The 14,888-nt window shown below is 35.4% G+C and overlaps 1 protein-coding gene across 1 annotated transcript in view; it reads right to left on the reverse strand.

Moving 5' to 3' along the window:
- The window catches only part of LOC107569462 (protein kinase C alpha type), a 143,310-nt gene that overhangs the window by 54,390 nt on the left and 74,032 nt on the right, over positions 1–14,888 (reverse strand). The window contains exons 4-5 of the mRNA XM_016255561.1: positions 2,832–2,943; positions 2,480–2,608 (exon numbers count right to left, since the gene is read on the reverse strand). Of these exons, the coding sequence (XP_016111047.1) occupies positions 2,480–2,608; positions 2,832–2,943 (241 nt within the window). The remainder of the gene's footprint in view (positions 1–2,479; positions 2,609–2,831; positions 2,944–14,888) is intronic.

Here is a 14,888-nt window from a genome sequence, read left to right on the forward strand (position 1 = left end):
ATAATTATTAATGTCAGTGCTGTAACACTTAATTTTAATGATCTTTATTTTTTGACACATAATTATGATAATGTGGAAAAAAAATCAGTTGAGAGTTAAAAAGTACAAGCACATTTGTGGCAAATGTACAGTAAATATGCAATACAGTTTTTGTACTGTCATACTGTGTGTGCACAATTAATGTTTACATTAAATATGATTGTTTTCCATGTCAATGTTTCTTTTATCTTAAGTCTTACAGCTCATTTGGTTTCTATACATATTTTTGACCAAGATTTTTGCTTTTCTCTATATTTTCTATTTATGATGTCCCAAATTTTGGAGCATCCTTAAACAACACAAAGTAAAATGAAAGCAAAGCAAGCACAAACAAAAGAATACAAATGTACTGAGACAGAACAGGTACAACAGGATTTAGAAAACGTAGCAACGCAATGTAAAAAGATGCATTTTCAAGTTGAGTTTTGAATTCAAATGGTGAAGCTTCATTCCCCATAATCCTCTGCCTGGTCTCATCAGCACTCATTGTTTGCACCTGTGTCTCATTAGCATGGTTAGCTCACCCTATATAAGCCCAGTTCTCACAGTCATTCTTTGCAAAGTTGTGTATGTGTCATTACTGCAATTCTTATCCTTGTATCCTGGTTCTTATATATCTTGGTTCCTGGTCTTGTTATTCTGCCTGTTTTCTGGATTACACTGTTTGCCTTATGCAGAGTTCACACTGCGCAATTTTCAAACTTATATATATATATATAGCAAATTGTCTGTGAGCTGATTTCCAGCTACAAGGAGAAAAAGAAGAACTATTATATAACATATATTATGCAGGAGGGAGATGCAGGGAACAGGGATTGGGTGTTCTGCAAAGAGAGTTGGAGGTAAATAATTTTGCAGTAACTGTTATGCTAATGTTGCGGCTGGTCAAGCAAATGTTTGTGCTTGTTTCTGTATGATATAATTGTTCATATATCCATTAAAATACTGATATTCTGGTCTATAACTCCTCCCCGAACTGCCCTGTATCGTGCTCTCTCATTGGCTGTAGGTCATCGCCGATGTAGTTTTCAATCAGAAATCATTGCACACAGCGTGATTGTGAATCGCCGACAGCTCCAGATATTTAGCATGCCAAATATTTCACGGGCGTCGGCGATGTGTCGGTGATTCCCTCAGATCGTGTCTTCGATAATTCACACTGCGTGATTGTCACTCGCGTGAACGAGCACTGATTTGCCTCCGATTTCAGCCATTTGTCGGCGATTTCGCGAGTGAAAAATCGGGCTAAAATCGTGCAGTGTGAACTCAGCATTAGCCCCTTACTCTGTCGTTGTTTTGGATTGCCTATTTGTAGTGATGGGAGAAACAAAGCTTTTTGAAGCACTGAATCAATTGAACCAATTGCGTCGAAAAATTATTCGATGTTTCAAAGCACTTGAAACAGCACATGCTGGCGACACCTGCTGGTGAAAACGTTGTAAAAGCATCAAGAACTCAGAACAAACTTACAAAACAAATGGAAATATTTTTTTTTTAGAAATACCATTTTTAAAAATAAATAATAAACATTTAAACGCTATTAAATATTACTGCTTGTGTTATGTGTTTTAAGTATAATCAAACCCTTAACACACAATTAACTCAATTATTTAATTAATTAATTGATTTATGTAATTATTTAATTAAGTGTTTTCATTACAGCTGTCTATAAAAACCAGCAGGGAAGAGTAGTGTTATCAGTCAGGAGAAGGAGTTGGATTTAATTCTATCGTAAGCTCATTTTGTTATTTTTAAGGTATGATGTGATTTGTAGGTTGAAAGAACTGAAAGTTGAATTTTTTAAAAAAATTTTGAAACTATATAGCCATCTGTGTTAAAGGGAAGTCATCCTTTGTTTAACCCACAACATCTGGCCTATACATTTTTACAGTAAAATTTCGTGGGATTTAATTTCACATGATTAATTGGGCAACCAGAAGTGGTTCATGGGTTCACTTTGAGATCAACACCCCATAGTGGTGAACCATCGGAGTTTCGAAACATTTCGAAACAGTGTGACGTAAAGAAGCTTCGTTTGCTAAAATCACGTGACCTGGCCGGTTTGATACGCGCTCCGAAACACTGATTCAAAACAAAAGATTCGCAAATGTTTCGAAGCTTCGTGAAGCAGTTTTGAAACGCGCCCATCACTACCTATTTGTGTATGACCTTTGCCTGCCTTTGGATTACGTTTGTGGATTACCCCTCCAATATACTACTGCATTTGGATTCTCTACCTTCGTGTCACCGAGCCGTTTATTACAATCAGCATAGCCCTAAAAATTGAGGGTAGGCTGGTGAAAGATATGACCAAATATATCTAATAAAGAGCAGTGAACCAAATACAGAACCCTGAAGAACCTTGGGAAAAATATATGCAACAGCATTGATATGTTTTGCACTGTTGCATAATTTGTCATGGTAAAACACGGAAACTCACCTGTGACATGCATTTTTTCTTCTATCACCTCGATCTTCAAGTAAAGACGTCCTCGTCTCTCTGTGTGGTCCATTCCACAAAGGCTTGGCACGTTCATCACACACTGCTTATGGACGTTCGTATCACAGGCTGTGAACACATTTGCATAAAGCAAGAGGTCCCTGATTTCAGATTTACTTAATGAAAATAATACCTTTCTCATAATATTTTAACATAATATTAACATATAATATTCCAATAGTTAATCAAATAATTACTCCATATACTAAACATCGACATAGAAAAGTCCCAAACAACCACTGACCCTAGAACCACCCCTGGGCAAAAAATTGTTTAGTATGGTACTACTTACAGTCACATTTCATTCCTTGGTGTATGAGTCCATATAGAAGAGATCCACAGTGGTCACAGAATGTGGGACTGCCATAGGTGTGGATCTTAAATTTGTGCTTGCTCCTAGGGTCCTACACAGATAAAATAATTCAAAAGAAAGAGAGAGAATAGGTCAGGAGATTGAGTCTGAGAAAACCCAAAAGGCAGAATGGGAGATCGAAGCACAATTAAACATTCTCTATGCCTCTTTCACATGAAAGGAATTTGTCTTTAAAGGATTCATGAGATTTAAAAATTCAGAATGTTCAAAATTCAATTAATCTGGGTCAGAATGGTATAGATTCCATGGACGATTAACAAAGCCATAAGAGACGTGAAGTCATGCAGTTACACTGGCCTTTATAATTGTGTGAATTGCACCCTGTTTACACCAAATGTGAGCGAAGTGGTGTATCACTGCTTCCAAAAACATGACAAACAGATTTGGAGCATTTGCTGGAAGGTTGGAATGTGACGCGTTCAGTGTTGAACAGCCTCAAGTTGCAGAGGGGCACCATATCAGCAAATGCATCTGGTATAGTCTGTGTGTTAAGGTCAAAATGCTGAATTCTACTATTCAGTCTTTTTGGAGACAAAAACAAGACATTTCTCTGGAAATATTTTCATATGCTTCTATTTAATTATAAACTCGAGGCAAACATTAGTCAAGCCAGACATCATCTTAGTTATGTCATTAAAAACAAACACTGACATCCTGAAGGAAAACATGGAGGCTGCCTCCAACGGACTAATATTACCTGATATTATCAACAGCAACTTTTATGATGTTTTTGTTATTTTATGGAGCTTGACAGCCTTTGGTCGCCATTCATTTTCAACATTCTGCTAAACCTAAATGAAAATCATGCAGGTTTAGAAGATGATGAGGGTGAGTAAATTACATAATTATTATTATGATTATTTTTATAATAAAAATGGAGTCAGCATATATTTTTATAATCTTCTATTGACTAAGGATTACTTTTTTTTGTACTTTTGAGATAGATTAAATTGGGACTATGCAAGAACTACAAAATTAGCTTGAAATCCATGCCATTTAGTCATTTGGACATAAGTACAGTAGACCATATAACCTTGGCTATACATGTGTCATGAAAATTTATAATAAGGATATTAATGACTGAACTAAGCAGGGAATCAGGACAAAATAATGACACCATATGGTATATTATATAATGTCATCACAATTAAAAGAACACAAGACTTAAACTACTTCAGTCTGTGTGCATTGAATTTATTTAATACACGAGTTTCACAATTTGAGTTGAATTACTGAAATAAATGAACTTTTCCATGACATTATAATTTATTGAGATGCACCTGTATGATATATTTTGTCATAGTGTTTACCTTACCTGTAAAATGTCTGGAAAAAAGTCAGAGTTGTGACACATTCAAGCTTGTGGCACATTTTTGTCTCCCTCAAAAACAAAGGCATTTTGCCTTAATATGTCCCTATTCAGATTTTTTTCCAGATAGGCTATTTTACAAAAGTAGAGAATTCATCCTACAGAGGATAAAGAGGGTTTTGTTTGCTTTAAATCCTCACCATTGATCAGTTTTAATATTGTTGCTTACATTGTTCCCAACACATTGTGAAGATAAAAGGAGAGTCCAAGGTCTAATCCAACAGGGCCTCAGACATAATGTAAGATGAGTTTTATTTCAGACACCTGACCATAGCCAAACATTAAAGATACTCCCTCACTTCAGAAAAGCATCCATTATTAAAAATGCATGAATATTTCATGGATGGTTAAATATAATGAGCTATAATGGCTTACTACAACATTTAACACTCGCATCTATGTTGCTCCAGAAATCATAATAACGACATTAAAATCATTAAAATTTCACTAAAATCAAAATAGCAATTCAAATCTAGTATAAAAGCCCCATGCCTTCTGAAATTATTGTGCTTTCTCCACATAATCTAAATTGCAGACAGGACAAATTACAAAGTTCAAGTATTGTCATCAGTAATGGCCTAGATCCAGGTTTCTCAAATGGGGGTTGATAAGTTGATGAAAAGCTAATAATTAATTATATTAAATGTACAATAAATAAGTAAATCAATAGGGCTAAATGCTAATCACGATATATCTTAGTACGATTATCAAATCAAAGGCTGCATAGTCTCACAATCCTGTGAATTTAACAAGCATTTGAGAACGCAATGTGCACTTGGTTTATTTATTTACACATTTGCAATAATTTATATCTAAGGGGTTCGGCTGACAAAAAAGTTTGGGAACCCCTGGCCTAGATGACCTGTCATATGCATCATGACTCTTTGGTGTCCAAGAGGTGGCCATGGATTTGCAAACATGCAATTGCTCCAAATTGCATAATATTATATTAAAAGTAGTACTCCAATTTAATTTGAAACTTGAGCTTAAGCCAGGTAGGAACACAAGGTCATAGGTAGCTTTATGCTGTTGGTAATAATAAAACAACAAATTTACATATTGTCGCGGTCTGGTGGAAACAATGTACATCCAAAATAACTACCACTTTCAGGAAATGTAAAAACATTTTTTTTTAATAATTAAACAGCGTTGTCAGAGTTGGTATTGTGGCTTTAAATATGATCAGACACTTACAAGGTTTTTGACCAGCGAATGACGGCAATATGTGTTTTGTCCATCATTAGAACAGTCGCTTCTGAGGCAGTGAGAGCATCGCATTAAATTTTCTTACAGGTTATAAAGTTTATTATTGCTATATGGGTATTTTTTGTAAAACCCACAAACGGACGTAAAGATGACCAATAGCATTGATTAAAAATAATAATAAAAACAAAATATAATAGAGATAGAATGTTTTGATAATTTTCCACAGCACACCTGACAACACCTGAGCTCAGTGGTTGGGACACACTGATCTAATCCACCATAAACTGAGCATTGCAGGACAAAGAAGATTATAGTGATTTGTTTTTTTTTAAACACATACTTCAGTTGATTATACATATAATCACCTGAAAACACTGCACAAACCAACTGACTGATAAGAAGAGGAGTGGATGAAGCCCAAAGTCGAAATCTGAATTTTCTTTACTTTGATTACGGTTAATGAGCCTTGGCTGTGAGATAATGAGTCCTAACTATCTGACTACCTAGAAATATTTAAATCTACCAGACACACATTTAAAGCCTTCCCAACAGGCACAGGAAAGATGTGTGTTTAAAATCTACAGTAGGTAGACAGTAGGAAGCCACCCAGAATAACCCTTACCACCTGACTTGTTCACAGAATATCCACCAGGTGGCTCAAAGGGACACCTTTTTTTTACCTCGTTTAGGTGTGCTGGCAGTTGTTAGTTAGGCTAAAATGGTTACATTATAATTTATAATAAATAAATAATTAGTCTTTGACAAAGTAGAACTTGAATACACCCCTTCTATGATTAGCATGATTGTTATGCTTGAATTAAAATGTATTTTACATTTTCAAAATGACAATGTCAGGGTCAAACAATTGTCCAGATATCATAAGAAAAAAATCATTAAAATAATACATTGAATTCTTTAAAGGGAATCCTAGTTATGTATTTTGGATACTGGATCAAAAAAAAAGAAGTAAAAATTGCTTCATTCATTCTTCTACCCATTCTCAAAACCACTTTTCTGGGTGAGGATGCTGGAGCCTATCCCTGAAGTCTTGGACAAGAGCTGGGGAAAACATCCTGGACAGATGGTCAGTCTATCACAGGACTAAAACTGCTTTACTTGACTGAGTACTGCTTGACTGATTGCACAGACACTACTGGAAGAGAGCTGAACTGGATAATGACATCATTGAAACATCAATGAACTGACTTTAGCTGGAAAAATGAATGTTATTGTCTTCTTGCATTATTGACAAAGTATTTTCCTGCTTGACACTGTAAAGCTGCTTTGACACAACCAGCATTGTATAAAGCACTATACAAATAAAGGTGACTTGACTGCTTATTAAAGGGGTGATATGATGCGATTTCAAGTTTTCCTTTCTCTTTGGAGTGTTACAAGCTGATTGTGCATAGATAAGATCCCTGAAGTTGCAAAAAAAGCATCATATGACCCCTTTAATATTATAAAGATTCAGGAAAAAATGCAAAGAATGCAAGGAATTATATTATAAAGCAGACATGCAGACCTTGCGTGACAAAGTCTGAAAAAAATATCAGATAATTTTATCTTTCAGCAAAGTTAGTTCAGGTTGTAAAATGTGAACAAATAAAATGCGAAAAAAGTAATGTGAAATTTGAAATGAATGAATGAATGACTAACTGAATAAATAAATAATTTAAATACTAACAAAACATAAATTTTCTTTGTGTTAAGACAGATGTAAAGAATTGTGTGTACAAAAACATTTTTCCCCCTCTTACAATATTGAAGAAAAATGTTTATTCTAGTAATGTGCAAAACATGAACATGCTACAAAGGCTGCAAGGGAATAAAATAATGTAATTTACTAAATGTTTTGACAAAAACAGACCTACTTTAAGAAAAAAAACATCAGAATGAGGCCTAGGAACTATTCACTGGGGGAAAGGCAATGGAAACTTTACTGAAGTGCCAGTTTTTCATGCAAATATTTTGCAATGTTTTAATCCAGTCACTTGTCCCAGAAGAGATGAGAATGAGTGACTGTTGAACTGAAAAAAAAGACTAGTTCCCTATCACATCTTTATTCAATGCATTAAATTACTTTTTGATTGCGACTATTAGCATCAGTGTTCGGATCCGAATAAAGCCCAGCTTTCATCCCTGTACTACTTTGATTAAAGAGTACATAAATTCTTTCTCTGGGTCTGCAGAAGCATGAACAATGGTACAAATTCAGATTTGAATTTTCAAATCACCCCGATGTGATCACAGGTTACGCTGCAGGCTGCATACTGTTGTGATCATACTTGTCATTTAATGATTTTCCAACAACGATCTGACATAATCTGACTTCATCACAAACCATCGTCTTGATGACGAGATTATCAGCCCTGCCAACTCCATAAAAAATGACTGATATGGGTGAAGCAGGAGAAATACAACTGTCAGTTGCAATTTCTTTTGGAGTGAACACAATAGGACAATGAGTTCTTTTAAGGCAAAAAAGCAAATTAATATGTTGGAAATATAGGTTTTATATTTCCCAACTCTGACAGGTGTTTTTAAACCTGGCACGTGATTTCCAAGGGGCCCAGAATCTCTAGTGATGCCTGCCATCTAATATAAAAATGCTCTATTAGGGACTGATAGTAGTGTGGGTACAATAACTGAGATTTGATGATAGCACGGAGTATAATGTTACAGTGGAATATATTTGAGATCAAAGCGGTAAAGGGAAGGGAGTGGGTGGGCTGTCTTTCTTTTGAGGCTTGTGTTAATTAGCCCATTCCCTCCATCCTCTGTAGTTTATTATTAATTCATCACTCAAGGTGTGGCAGCTATAAACATGACTTCAGTTCCTATACTGCAGTGGATAAACTGGATTCCTTCCCCAATAACCGGTACAAGACTGTGTGTGTGTGTGTGCGCGTGCGTGCAATTATGTAAGTTTGGGTGTGTTCTTGTGCGTGGCAGTTAAAATGCTTATAATATCTTTGTGGACTAAAACATTTGTTTGGGAGGCTTTCTACACAATTAGGAGGAATGCAAAGCCTGCACCATATGGCTTCATTGTGCAATCACATGGCAACATAAAAAACAATAATCTTCAAATCAATGACTCAAATATTCTGCCAGTAAATTATTAGATGATTGCATTTTCCTTATCAATATTAGAATACAAAGACAAATGTTAAACAAACAGGAGATGTAATACTTTGGTGGAGTAAAAAGGTTTGTGCTCTTCTTCTTGAGAACAAAATTTGAACTGAATTGAGCTGGATAATGACACCAATTTATTAGCACTGTTATTGAACTGAATTTAATCAACATTAAACATCCTATCTTTTGTAGGGCTGCTTTCTTCAGCTGAACTGAACTCATTTCATAATGTATTAACTTTGCAACACAGTTACTAAACTTAATTTGAGCTGAATAATGACCCTATTATCTTATCTTATCTAAAATTGAATTTGTTTCATAATCTTCCAGCATTAACACTGTAATTTTACTGTTTTATTCATGTAACGCTGCTGTATTGTATAAAGCACTATAAAACTGGTCTTGTCTCATATGACGAAACAAAGTGTGTCTGATACCTTATTCATTTCAACCATTCACTACAATGTGTGCACACAAACACACATATATACATTAGCAACAGAAAAGGGGGTGTGGGTGACAGACACTGCTTGATTCACTGTAGGTGGTACAGGCAGAGACAGTGCAAGCGAAGGAAGAATATGTATGTGTGTGGAAAAGGCATCTAAATATAGACCCTGCTGCAGCTGTAGCCTGTGATATAAGGGAGAGCGTTCTCTGGGTTCAGTCAAACAGTGACACTAGGCTACGCTTTAGACTGATGCAACTTCCACACAGACTAGCCTTTACATCTCACAGTGACTATTTCATTATTCTGAGCCGCAATGTGTATGAGAGGAAAAAGGGCTCATGCCATGTGTCGCAATAAAACAGAGTGCATTCCAAAGCTATTCAGACTTTGCTATGCTGCATCCTTATACTCAGGGCATGTCATTAAGCGGGGAAAAGTGGTAATGATTTCCGGGAACCACAGCCATGGGAGGCCCAGAGATTTCAGCCAAGGACTAATGTTGTCAAAGTGCCAACATTTCAGTAGTCAGTAAATATCAGTAAAATTACCATACCATAGTAAAAGCGGTTTCATTTGAATATATTTTGGAAAATAAAACTATTGGAAAATAAAAATATTAAATAATTGAAATTAGTTAATTATTAATGCTATTAATACTTATTAGTAAATAATACATTTAAACTAGTGATCGACCGACATTGATATTTTATAACCGATACAGATACCAATTAATTGCATGTTTATGTGCCCGGTAACCGATATGCAGAACCGATATTTATTTACTGTTATAAAGTAAATAAATGACTGAGTGAAGTAAGAACATACTTCACTTTGGTTTTTCCTCTTTTCAGTCATCTTTTTTTTAAGTGTTGAAAATTAGCAGTCTTTCATGTTAAATTTTATCTTTATATTACAACAATAAAAAACATTTTATTTATAAAAAGCATCAACAGCAACAACACTAATATTAACAATAAGCTAAATAAATGTAGAATGTCTAATGTTTTCAAATGGAGAAAATAAATAAAGGACAGGAGTCATATCAACTTTATTTTAAACTACAGTTTTAGTAGGTTTTTAAGCTGTTTAATAGCTACAGAGTCAAGAATAATTCACTGGATAATGTTAATTCACTGAATAATATTCTCTGGTATATTGAAATATAACAAACAAAACATCGTATTTTATTGCATTTCTCAACTGGAATGTTATATCAGAATTATTAATAATGTTTTTGTCCTTCTAGATTATGAAATGCCTGCTGACAGCGCGGTTTATCTATGCAGTTACACAGAACTATACTCAAACTGCGATCGCTCACGGAACTAATAAATAATTAATTTCTATAGAGTTGTATTTATTTAGATGTTTATTAGCAAAATGGTTATATAGTAAAAGTTAATACAATTTAGGGTGTTTTAAACATGTGAATCTTGTTAAAAGTTACATGCGGTGGCCGTGCTGGAGCATTTCCTGATCTAATTTGTGCATAAATGGCTGTTATGTTAAATAAAGTTGACTAACTATAGCAACTATATCAAGTACCTGCACGCCGTTGTTGTTGTCTCGTCTCCCCTCAGATGCACTGCAATGGCGATCCTGCGCGCAATCTTCAAAACGTCCACAAGATGGCAGCGTTTATCGGTGAATCCGATATTACAAAACCAATATCCGATTATGGTAAAATGCTTAAATATCGGGAAAATATTGGTAAATCGATATATCGGTCGATCTCTAATTAAAACATTAGCATAGCCTTCAAATATTGTTCAGTTAAGTCAACACTCCATTAAAAAGATCAAGTGAAAAGATAGTAATAAAATGAAAAGCAAGGAAACACATATTACAGGTAACAGAACAAAGGTAGGACAATTGCACACACTGCAAGACATAATACAGATCTTTTCTTACATTTCATATTTTTTGTCCCATCCGTTACTATGGTTAACACTATGCCAAAAACTGCAATTTCAGATTCAGTATTTTAATATGGTGGGTATTTAGCAGAATTAAAAATAAATTGTTTATTTAAATTATCAATGAGTTAATCAAATTAATAATGGGTTATATATAAGGACATTTATATACAGAAACCAAGCAAAGAGCGCTCACTTAATCAATGAAACTGATATCACTTTAGTTCACTTTGTTGGTTACAACAAAACTATTTGTGTACGTGCAGAGCTCTCACTAACTTTGGCATACTGAGCAGATTCTGACTAACTTAAATGGCTCTGATGGCTACAATTCTCAATGCTGCAAAAACACGCTGTAAATAGAAACCACTGATGCTCTTCATAGAGCGCTCACACAAATACCAAAAGGAGCATTTAAAAAAAGCAGCTGCCGGAATTGATCTAGTACTCAGTACTACTAAACACTATATATATATTTCCCTTTCAGTCGGTCACTCTCAACGTCACGTCGGTGACCGACGAATTGGGATCTCGCTTAGAGAGACCAATCTACTTCGAGTGTAAACTAAACGAGCCAATGCACATTGGCATGCGATGATTGCATCCAGCTACCGCTGATCACAGCGTGAGCATAAAAAGGCAGCCGGTGCAACGCATACCAGCTTTTCGCTTCTGAGCTGAGTGATAACATCATTCTGCTCCTACCAATATCTTTGTTTGACTGACTGCCACCACTGTAACCCGCGATTCGTTACCTCGAGCCCCCCTCGAACTGACGTCGACTAGTCTTCTGCAGAGGCTTTTTTAAGGCTTTTATTCACATATAAACACTGATAAACGCACATGCATAGAGCACATCAAATATAAATAAAGCTCAACTGTACCAGCTTTAACAAACCTCACTGGTTCTAGTGACAGTAAAAAGATGCTAAAGGGAAATTTTAGGGACTGTTTAGTCATGCACATTGCCCTAACATGTATTTGCATATTACACAATTCAGTAAAATATCATTGTTTATTCATACAACTCAGTAAACATTTTCATTTATTCATACACCTAAGTGATGTTTTTATTTATTCAGATTTTTCATTGCTTTTATTATTATTATTATTCAGTGGAGGCAAACTGTACTGGCAACCCAAGACAAAAAGACCACATCACTTTGTATACATTAGTCACTGTAGTCTTGAATGATAATCATCACTTCATCATCTCCATAAAACACAAGTCACTTAACTATAACTACCCTCTCGACAGTTAAGTGTGCAAAGATTTATTTATGTGCAAACAATCTTAAATATATAATTTTGTGTTATGCTTAAGCAAATGCGCAAAATTAAAAAAAATGGATCAGTAGAAATAATGCAGAGAGGAAATACATTCTGTGCAATAAGGGCATAAGAGCCTTTAAAAAATGGGTAAACCGGGTAATTAGGGAGAAACAATTATGGGTAAGAGGATAGTGAAGCTATAAAACATTTAGATCACACTGGCAACCCAAGACAAAAAGACCACATCACTTTGTATACATTAGTCACTGTAGTCTTGAATGATAATCATCACTTCATCATCTCCATAAAACACAAGTCACTTAACTAGAACTACCCTCTCGACAGTTAAGTGTGCAAAGATTTATTTATGTGCAAACAATCTTAAATATATTATTTTGTGTTATGCTTAAGCAAATGCGCAAAATAAAAAAAAATGGATCAGTACAAATAATGCAGAGAGGAAATACATTCTGTGCAATAAGGGCATAAGAGCCTTTAAAAAATGGGTAAACCGGGTAATTAGGGAGAAACAATTATGGGTAAGAGGATAGTGAAGCTATAAAACATTTAGATCACGAGCCGTTTTAGGTAGGCGTGGTTAACTCTTAACTTTTATAAAGAATATATCTTTGGTTTTGAGACTTTGCAACTTTACAAATCTTCTTTATGCACCAAGAGCTTGTAACACTCCAAAGAGAAAGGAAAAATTGAAATCGCATCATATGGCCCCTTTAAGCTAAACAAGCCTGCACTGATAACGAGAATTAGAAGGAAGTAAATACATATTTGTTTGGTGTAATAGGCTATTATAATACACTGTCATTAATCAATATATTAAGATAACCTATGTTATTTAAATGACTAAAATAGCCTATAGACAATAATGAGCAATAATAGGCCTAATTCACCACATTGCATAGGACGACGTGATGACAAATTCAAGCGCACAGCTTCACCTAATTAATTATTAATTTGTTTAGTTATATCATTTATAATTTGAATTATACAAGAAGAACACCAAGAAACTCCGGGTAATCAAAGAAAAAAGATTTTATTCATTACATCAGATCGGATTTTTTTTCTTAAGGAAACAGGCAGACTAGAATAAATAGCAACACAGAAGCGAACAATAAACGATAGAAATGGCAAAACAAAAATTAAATTAATCCAAATTTTGAACAACTATGAGTAACATTAGGATAAAACGTCTAAATATGATATATTGATCGTCGTCAGATGCTGAGCCGACAGGACGCTTTACTTATCTCCCCACCATCAGACTCTCCATCGCTCATGGCATTTAGTGCTTCTTATACCTCTTCAGCATTCATAAATCGCCTTCTTTTACTCATGTTGTCTTTATTTATTAAACTGATAACCACTAATTCAGTGAGTGAAAGGCGTTGCCTAACAATGTACTATGTTAAAACATAAGCGGCACGAAAATGACAGCGTGAACATACAGGCATTATATAGCGGGTAAATTTGACCCGCGCTGGCGCTTATAGGTATACATTTTTATCTGGTTTTATCTAAACAGTTTTTAACAACAGGGGATTGTAAATCACACAATTTTAGTAAAAGTCAGTGACTGGGAGACTCGAATGTTTAATTAAAAATCTATTATGCTCATTTTAAAAACAGCCACGTGTAAAATTTACCCCGTGGCGGTTCTAGTGTTAAATGTAACGTAGCATGTAATGAAGGCAGGGGATATTAGGGCTAGGCGGTATGATGGTATATATCATTACCGCGAAATAAAGTGTCTATCGTTAGAGATTTTGCTTTATCGTGTATTCCGCGGTATGCAAATATATCTGCATAACACTAGGGCTGGGTATCGAGTTCGATACTTTTTAGGCCCTGACCGAATTGCCTCGATACCATCGAGTATCGAAAAACGTCTTGTTGTTCGGTACCAAATTTCGATACCTAAGGGGTTAATCTAATCAGCGTCAGTGAGCCAATAAGCCTGCAGCACTTGCCGGTGTGTTTGACTAGAAGCGCGGAGCAGATCGATCATCCGCAAGAGCGATTTGAAAGCACACGGAGCAGTCTGCTCTCTTTAGCTCTCGTGGTACTGTAATACCACCAGTATAGAGTAGCACGGGCGCTGCGTGGAGTTCCGATCATATGCAGATGTCCGTTCAAACTAACGCTACACGACCGAAAGCGCGTGTTATGTGACCATTCATGCAAACTGTAGCATCATGCTACATAAGACAATAAATAAAGACAAAAAAAGATTTATATTCCGCTTTTACTCAAAACTCACTGCAACCACCATCGAGTGTTTGTAATAACTTCCGACTGCCGTCTAACAGGGCCGGATTTACGCATTGCTCAAGACACTGAGCAAATAAATATAACAAACAATAGGGTAAAAAATGACAAACTATTTCCATGTCTTCTACCTTTTTTGTTATATTTATTTGCTCAATGTCTTGAGCAATGCGTAAATCCGGCCCTGTTAGACGGCAATCGGAAGTTATTACAAACACTCGATGGTGGTTTAAAGTGAGTTTTGAGTAAAAGCGGAATATAAATCTGATTTATTGTCTTATGTAGCATGATGCTACAGTTTGCATGAATGGTCACATAACACGCGCTTTCGGTCGTGT

Source organism: Sinocyclocheilus grahami, unplaced genomic scaffold, assembly GCF_001515645.1.
Source record: "Sinocyclocheilus grahami isolate Dianchi unplaced genomic scaffold, SAMN03320097.WGS_v1.1 scaffold1347.1, whole genome shotgun sequence".
NCBI classification, from domain to species: Eukaryota; Metazoa; Chordata; class Actinopteri; order Cypriniformes; family Cyprinidae; genus Sinocyclocheilus; species Sinocyclocheilus grahami.